The following is a 9,688-nucleotide window of genomic DNA, read 5'->3' on the forward strand; positions in this document are numbered from 1 at the left end:
ATGCCTCCTTCTACCTGTTACATACATTTCCTGCCGGCACAAAGTTATAATACCCTTCTACCCTATGGGTAGCGGGTATAAAAATCTAGCAGAGATTTTTGCTTGTCATCCTGGTAATAAATTCGATGATATGGGTCATTAGAAAACCTTACACAAAAAAATCTAGTAGAGACTTTTAATTAAATCTGATTGGTTAACCATATACATAAGAGATCACGAATTTTGTCAAAACTATCGAGTTTATCACGCGTACACTTGTTTTTTATTTTTAGAACTTAAAATTCACTTGAAGCGCAAGATAGAATTTCAAGGGCCTTAAGTCTTTCAATGTGTTTCCAATTTCATTTTATTATTCTGCGCACATATGGGAGGATATAAAACGTATGAAAATTCATATATGTACATATGTATAACATTACTTCATGAATAAATTGTATAACAACTTGACTAACCGCTTATCCGCTGTTTTCTTTTACAAGTGCGAAGATTAGAATAGAATCAATATTATATAATAGAAATTCCAGAGCTGGAAAAGTTTTAAGTTCTATTTAGTTCTGATATTAACCCTTAGATTTACATACATTTATTTTATTATCAACAGAAACCGGAAAGAAATACATTCTTAATAAATGACTGAACCGGATTTCATCATATTTGATTTCGATTGTTTTTCCATGATCGCACAAATCATTTATTTCTTATCTCTATTGAAATAAACACATAGATTAAGGTAATTTTATAATGTATAGATTCCATTCAAGCCACTTTGTTAGTTATGATTATTCGTGTATGTAAATAATATTATAAATATTCATCTCTACTGATTGATTCACTCTTCGATAGAACCATCATCAATGTACAACAACCAAGTAAGAAAACTAGAGTCGAGTGTGCTCGACTGTGAGATACCCGCAACCCATTTTGAATAAAAGCAAAAAAATCAGGTAATATTCTCAAAATACACTGTAAAAATACTAAATATATGCCAAACTATATATTTTGAACATCGATATAGTACCACAAATCAAAATCACAATCAATCCACAGACGGCACAAAATACCAAATTCTAAGGAAAAGTAACTAAGACCCCTAGTAAGTGGGCGTTTTTGCCCATACAAAAGTATTTCTTTAATAACTTCAATTTTTATCAATCAATTTTTAGCTGACCTCAACCAATTTTTCAGGAATTACAACTACTATAGTTTTTATTGTATGTACCAAAATTCGCAACTTTAGCTTTAAAATTACGCTTGATATTTCATTTTTGTTGATTTTCCGGGGCGAAAATGGGCGTGGCAAAAATTTGAAACAAACTTGATCTGCGTGCAAACATAACAAATGCTGTCGAAAAAAAATATTGCTCTATCTCTTATAATCTCTGAGATCCAGTGTTTCATACAGACAAGCGGACATGGCTAGATCGTCTCTCCTGTTCTCGCCGATCAAGAATATACATACTTTATAGGGTCGGAGATGCTTCGTTATGCCTGTTACATACAATTCCTGCGAGTATAAAAACGGTAAAGGCTGGGAGGCTGAAACTTGTACAATATTTTGGAATGAGATTAAAAAATGTATTTCATTCAAATTGTCTGATAAGAAAATTGAAATTTTACTATCTTTTATAAAATGAATTCATTCATTCATTCAAAATGTATCAGATTGTCAGAAATGGTAGTTTTGTTTTTCTTATAAAAAATGCTTTTTTATTTGTTTATAATATTGGGGTTTTTATTGCATATAACGATTTGTTGGCACAGAGTATTCTAGTATACTTACAATAACTAGTAACGTCAATATCGCTGCTTTCCATTTTGAATTCAGTTCTCAACTACAACCGCATTATGCTGACATGCTTCATACTTGTAAGCGTAATCACATTTATTGTTTATTATTTCCAGTAAAATAAACGATGAACAGTGTCGTGGGTTTCTGATTTCATATACATATATGATTTTTTGCTTTATCAGCACAAAACAAAAAGTTTCTTTGAAAGCGCTCGCATACTCGATTGCAGGAGGAATATGGGGCGATATTGAATCGGATTTTAATGTCGTTTCATTGCCTCCGACGATGGAGCCCTATCATCGTCATTGAATTCAACTTCCCACGACAGCTTGTCATCGCAATTGCAATGAGCACATATTTAAATATGGACTCGTTCGACTTAACGCAAATCAACATGCACACATAGTGCACAAGTATTTAAGTCGAGATTATTATGGGATGTGATTATCATAGTCCGCCCACAGATTTCTAAAAGAATAGAATAATTTTATTATTATTACTGACAATTTGACGTTGATTTGAGCAACATACGGATTGCAGAAGGGGGAACGTAATGCATATTTCTGCTTTGGCGGTGGCCTAAAGATCGACGGTTGACTGCTCTCCTCCGTGGGTGCGATGTACTTGGAGGCGGATTCCACGGCAGGACTATAATTGGCAGCGGCGACGGCATTTAGCAGTTTGGTGCTCCAAATGATTGTTTTGCTCGGCTTGATATTCAGCTCATCATCTGGCGGTGGCTGAATTGGACGTGGAACTGTTTGCCTAACTGCTGGAGATTCTGCTGCGGCTGTTGGAGCTGCAGTTGCAGCCGCAGTTGGGATTGCAGCTGAAGCCGCATCAGAAGCTAGGGTGGGAACTGGATCTGCAGTAGGTCGTGGAAGTGGAGGTAGTGCTTCTGTGATGGGACGTATGCCATGTCTGCAGGTCATATGCTTCTGCAAATTGGACTGACGTCTGTAGGATTTTCTGCACATATGGCACTTGAATGGCTTTGCCACATACTTCTGTCGGTCCGGATTGTAGTGACTCCGCACATGGAGCGTCAGTCCCAGCATCGATCTCAGCACCCTGCCGCATATTTCACAAGTGAGAGTCTCCGTTGGTTCCGTTGCTGGCATTGTGACACTTGTAGGCGGAATGGGAGTTGGTGCACCAAGGGGAATTGCATGTTCTGTGCTCGTGCTTATTAACGGTGCTCCACTGAACAGATCAGTGGGCAGCATTGATTGTGTAGTTGGTCTAGGATTATTTATTAATGTTCCATTCAGTTGCTTGGCATGCATCGTGAGGTGCTCCTTCAGGCTGTTAATGTTGTTAAACGGTTCCTTGCACAGGAAACAGGGAATATGCACAATGTATCCAGTTGGAGTATGGCCAGAATAATTGTTCGATAACATGGCCGTAAGCGATGGCATATCTTTGGGTTGCAGGTTGTGAATGTCCTGTGGTGACATTGGCGGAGTTGTCAATACAGTTGCCATTTTTCCTAAATTTGAGGTTATATTCGGTACGTTTCCTTGATCTGTCATGGCTTCCATTAAATAAGTTCCAACAAATTCCACATCATCATCACTAGTATCTGTATTGTAATCCTCACTGGACTCTGGACTCGTGGGTAGTCCAAACATCGTCTTAAACTAAGTTGGAAATCCGATTTAATATTATTGTTTTATAAACTAAGATTAAATTAAAATTACCGATTTTCCCTCCATGCTGTACATTTGTTCTGTGCTATCAAAATCTTCGATCGCGTTGTGCTCGTCTCAGAGTTTCACAACGAACTGAAAACCCTAGTCACGCTGTTTAGGTGCTTATATACTTCCCAACACAAACGCAAGCACTTACATAAGTGCATGTGTATGTGTGCACACAGACTTATGTATGTACGTGCTGAGAACTAGGGGTTACCCTACTCCGATCGCTATTAGTTTTTATTGCAGGATAGAAAACCTCATTTCTGTGCGCACATTATTTTCAATCACTTCGGTAGTTGGGGCAACGTTCATGGGCGTTTTTGTCGAGATACTTCATCTGACGCAAAACAATTTATATTCTCAAAAAGAGCGATAAGATTTTGTTGAAAATGAATCGAGACTTGAATGTATGTGTGTGTTCATATACTCAAATACAAAAGATTAAATATAAATTTCAAAAATATGCAGTTACTAACATATGTAAAGAAATCTTTATATATTGTAAGTACTTTAGAGTAATTCATACATGTGTATTTTTTATACGTTGATAATTGTTTTTTAGAGTCAATAAACTGATTGCAATGCAATTTTGCGTATTTCACATGCTCATTATATATTTTAAAATAAATATAGAATTTTAAAACGATTAGACTGGCGAGCTAACAAATTGTATAAAACCTTTTGGCAAGATTATACATTCTCACTTTCATCTCCTTTACTTTTCCGTATTTACTAAGTAGGTAGGTTAGTTACAGGTAGATAAAATAGTAGATCTCCGACTTAAATACCTGAATATATAGCGTCAAATTGATATTATGGTATATCCCCTCTTGAGTTATAAACCCATTTTGATACCATATAATGGATTATTTTGCAAACCTAGTAAATAGTGGACAATAATACTTACTGTTTATATGTTAGCTGAAAAGTTTGTTTTTTGTCTGCCACCGGTTCTTGATACCAGTAACAATTTCGTTGCCGCAATCTGTACTTGAAACAAATTGAGCTCGGAGAAGTGAATACCACGAGTTTTCGTTAAGTACTAATTTTATTGTGGAATATGCAGGGTTTATATATACAATATCTTAAGAACTAATGTTTGTTTAGGTCTAATTATTACCTGTTTATAATTTACAATGGGTAGCCTTATAATCAATAGTTATCTCATAGTTTATTAGTCTGGACAGTTGTAAAGTAGGATAACCTTATCTTATATCGCTTGCAGGTCAAATCATGCATGCTGTGGCAGATGGTGTGAAGTCGTAAATACGCAGCGGTGCCTGTTTGTATAGAACTATCTGTTACCTATGTATCTGCAGCACACGATTTTCTGCTTGTCTCGAAATCGTACACTTACAAAATATTGATTGAGTTTAGAACTAATTACTTAATATGCTATTACTTCTAAATTTAAACCAGGAATTGTTCAATTAAATGTTGTTATTTATAAATCCCAATCCTGTCGTTATTTGCGACATTAAATATAGTATTGAACTGGTAAACTTTATTATGATAATAAAACCTAAAAAAATATTACAAAAACTAAAAGAAGACAAAATTTCCTCAAGCACATTGCGGTGTGAAGTGTTGGTTTAGATAAACAAAAATGTCCTTCTCAAATAAAAAAGGGTCCTTAAAGATATTTAGGGATTTAAATTTAATGTTTATAAACAAAAATGTCCTTTTCAAATAAAAAAGGGTCCTCAAAGAGAAGTTCTTTAGAGATTTAAATGCAATGTTTACTATATAAGGCCTAGGATCCTAAGAAATAAACATAAGTGCTTTAAATGATATTGTAGCAAGACATTAAAGAAACTACCTCTTTATCACAGGATCAAAATAGAAAGAGAAATTGCCGAATATACATTGAAATGTACGCTTTAACGAATGAACGAATTTTAAGTAGTATGAATTTTGAAGTAAAACTTTATTGTGGTCAAATAAAAAATATAGATTGTCTAAAAGATAGTTGTATATGGCAAAAAACAAGCTGGTGCAGTCGAGTTTTAGGTGCTTTGGTTGGCAAACTGGTATATTTTGTACTATATGTACTATATTTTGAAAGTAATACTATATATTTATTGTTGAAAATCCAATTAATCCGATTTAATCCGCACAGATAATATTTAGTTGAGCACGGCGACTTCTCTTTCATCAATCCTTTTGTTGTATCGCTTAATCAGTTTTATATATTTTTATTTAGTTTATCAAATAAAACACTTTTGTATTTTATTCAGCAACTAGCGGACACGCTTTTATTCTTTGATGGTTTCGACGAAAGAGGAAGAGATTTAGAAAAAGTGAGGCCATGTAAGGCCAAACAACAATCGCTATTCGATATCTTTACACATATATAATATACATAAACTGTTTTAACATTTTAGTGATGATGAGATATATATGTATATACTGTTTTTGCATCCAGTGTGATGGTACATTTCCACATTTATATATTCACTACCGCATTCACTACTTGAACATTACGCATTCACGTAATTATTCCCCTAACTTCCAAATGGTTTCTCATAAAGATCATATTCTAACATAAACTCGTCGCAACGGCGACTAATCAGCACAAACAAAAATATCCTATTGCATTGATAATTTAAAGTCCAAAGACCACTTAAAACTTTCCGTTGCAATTTGATAACACAGCATAACAAGTAAGAAAGTTACAGTCGAGTGTGCTCGACTGTGAGATACCCGCTACCCATTTTGAATAAAATGAAAATATTGCGGTATTTTTTACAATATACCAAAAATTCGAAAATACTAAAAATATAACAAATGGTATATTTGGCATATCGATACAGTACCACATTCAAAATATACCATAGACGGGACAATATACCAGATTGTTAGTCAAAGCAACTAAGACCCCTAGTAAGTAGGCGATTTTTCACATACAAAAGTATTTCTTTAATAACTTCCACAATTTGTATCTGATCGCAACCAAATTCCCGAAATTACTATAGTTATTATTGCATATAACTCTAAAGTTACGCGTATTATCCGATTTTTTTGATTTGCGGGGCGGAAGTTGGCGTGACAAAAATATGAAACAAACTCGATCTACGTGCAAACATAACAAATGCTGTCGAAAAAAAATAAAGCTCTATCTCTTATAGTCTCTGAGATCCAGTGTTTCATACGGACAGACGGGCATGTCTAGATCGTCTCGGCTATTGATGCTGATCAAGAATATATATACTTTTTAGGGTCGGAGATGCCTCATTCTACCTGTTACATATATTTCCTGCCGGCACAAAGTTATAATACCCTTCTACCCTATGGGTAGCGGGTATAAAAATTACAAGTAGTTAAACTCATCTAACAAAGCTATAATCGACTGTTCTCGACTGCGAGATACCAACTATGTTTGGACATATTTTCAATATTTTTCAATATTTTTGATTTGCGGGGGCGGAAGTGGGCGTGGCAAAAATTTGAAACAAACTTGATCTGCGTGCAAACATAACAAATGCTGTTGAAAAAAAATTATAGCTCTATCTCTTATAGTCTCTGAGATCTAGGTGTTCATACGGACAGACGGACGGACGGACAGACGGACATGGCTATATCGTCTCGGCTGTTGACGCTGATCAAGAATATATATACTTTATAGGGTCGGAGATGCCTCCTTCTACCTGTTACATACATTTCCTGCCGGCACAAAGTTATAATACCCTTCTACCCTATGGGTAGCGGGTATAAAAATCGAATAACAAGCGTAATTTTAAAGCTAGAGTTACGCATTTTGGTATATACAGTAATAACTATAGTAGTTATGATTCCTACAAATTTGCGATCGGATAGAAATTGTCAAAGTTATTAAAGAAATACTGAGTTGTTTTGGCTGACAATCTAGTATATTGTGTCGTCTATGGTATACTTTGAGCGCGGTACTATATCGATATACCAAATATACCACTTGGTATATTTTTGACATTTTTGTAGTATATTTGGTATATTTTGAGAAAAATACCGCAAAATATTTTCCTTTTATTCAAAATGGGTAGCGGGTATCTCACAGTCGAGTACACTCGACTGAAGCTTTCTTACTTGTTGTAATTATGCGATCGACATATTTTAAATTTTGTACTACTGCTGCTTATATTAAATTTGGTTTAATAGGTCAACGCTGAAACACATATAGAAGAAACAATTCCCCCTTTTAAATACCCACTCATGAGTGAATGCTTTGACATTTTCTGACTGCTAGAATCATTTGAATTGGATAAAAACAGAAAACTCTTTCTATCATACTACTTATATAAATACAAACCGATGAGCACCAAATTATCATTAGTCAAATATCATACTCCAAACTTGAGTCACAAAACATGTTTCAACATTCAACATTCTCAAAGTTCGTCCTGCAGGCGCTCACAAAACTCAGTGTCGCACTCTTCGGACAAGTAGTCCACGATCTTCATCACTCCAGTACTTATTTTACCAGTCATCATGATTTATAAAAATGTCTTCCGATTTTCAACTTAAGCATCCTTCTATTTTCAGTTATTGGTTACGAAAGCGATCCAAATGAGATGAAGTGCTAAGGAATCTCTTAATGACATAAGAGTGGAAACAAAATAACAAGTCCTTTATTGCTTTAATTATGTTGTTTTATTAACTTTATATTTAGGAGTTCTTTTTTCTATTCCATCCAAACAAACAAACAAAAAACCTAATAGAATCATAAACTTTGTTTTGTATTGCCACGCTCAAGAAGAGAGCGCAATGATGAACATCAACAACACTCATGTTCCATGTTACTCGGGGCGCGAAAGCGAGAGAGGTCAATCGAGTTGTTTTATGATAATCCGTCTGGTATTCCGTTTCGCATATTGATGAATGTTATTCTTCTGGCATGGGACATTGCCACATTGCCACATTTCCACTTATTGATAAGCCCATATACAATTGCCAATTACACATCTTATTTCCCACTTTTTAAATATGGGTAATTCCATGGCGAAATTTTTCCTGTGCGAGACTTTTTGCAGTGCACTGCAGTGAAAATAACATAAACTGAAACTATTTTAAAAATAACTGAATGTTATTCTTAAAGCTTTAGATAAGCACTATATTTAGAGCTTAGATTGATAGGAACTTCATCTGTTTTACGAAAAAATATATAAATTCGTTCATTTTTTGGTTGTGCGTACGAATTGGTTAATTTTTGCAATTAACACAACAGAAAACAAAACAGAACGAAAATTCCAAAACCATTCTTAGCTCTAATTAAAGTACTTATCTATAGCCATAAAAATAAACTTTTCTTATTTTTTAAATTGTTTCAGTTAATGTTATTTTCAATGTAAAGAGTCTCGCACGGGACAAATTCCCTCATGGAATAACCCATATATAATTTCCGCATGTAAAGCAATCTTAATGTAAGTACGATCCGCCTCCATTATTTTCATTCCACTAGCATGTATTCGCACAAATGTGAATATTATGACTAAGTTTGTGAGTAGAAATTATGAATAGCTAAGCCACGATTTAGAATAAAGGCAGCCGATTTACAATAAGAGATAACGCTGCTCTCGCAAGAGTTGTGAGAGTCAGTTTGCTGCTGCTTCGTAAAACTCATCTATGTCAAACTAGAAAAGACAAATTACTCATTTAGCTCTTTTTATATTTGTGTATAGATTATATAAGAACCAAACTCATACTATACGTTTTCGTATAATCAATTTCAAATATATAATTTTTGAGCTACCAGTATGTAGAGTGAATTTGAATTTTTATTTTAATTGGCGAATATTGTATTTAATTAAATAAAGTGAATCTTTTCCGGCGGGTAATGCATATAACAGAGGAAGAAGGTATTTCCGACCACATAAAGTATATGTACATATATGTATTCTAGATCAGCGTCAACTTCCGAGGCGAGTTAACCGAGTCCGTCTGTTTGTCCGTACGAACACATAGATCTCATTGCTATAATTTTTTTGACAGTACTTGTTATTTCAATATACCAAATTCAATATTTAAATATTTTTTCGGTATATTAAGATTGTATATTTAAATGCACTGTTTTGCTTTTATTGAAAATGGGTTGCTGGTATCTTACAGTTGGGTACACTCGACCTTACCGTTCTTAGTTTTCATACTGAGCGCACTCGCATGTTTATACCCGCTACCCATAGGGTAGAAGGATATTATAACTTTGTGTCGGCAGGAAATGTGTGTATGT

The 9,688-nt window shown here is 34.5% G+C and overlaps 1 protein-coding gene across 1 annotated transcript; it reads right to left on the bottom strand.

Annotated features, from left to right (window-relative positions):
• Window positions 1–1,729: 1,729 nt before the first annotated feature.
• On the bottom strand, window positions 1,730–3,527 carry LOC133840498 (sal-like protein 3). The gene is made up of 3 exons (XM_062272359.1): window positions 3,490–3,527; window positions 2,321–3,429; window positions 1,730–2,257 (listed from the first exon to the last, which is right to left on the bottom strand). The coding sequence occupies exons 1-3, from the start codon at window positions 3,511–3,513 to the stop codon at window positions 2,221–2,223; spliced, it is 1,170 nt and encodes a 389-aa protein (XP_062128343.1). The 5' UTR covers window positions 3,514–3,527; the 3' UTR covers window positions 1,730–2,220.
• Window positions 3,528–9,688: the final 6,161 nt, after the last annotated feature.

Source organism: Drosophila sulfurigaster, chromosome 3 (assembly GCF_023558435.1).
Source record: "Drosophila sulfurigaster albostrigata strain 15112-1811.04 chromosome 3, ASM2355843v2, whole genome shotgun sequence".
In the NCBI taxonomy this organism is placed as follows: Eukaryota; Metazoa; Arthropoda; class Insecta; order Diptera; family Drosophilidae; genus Drosophila; species Drosophila sulfurigaster.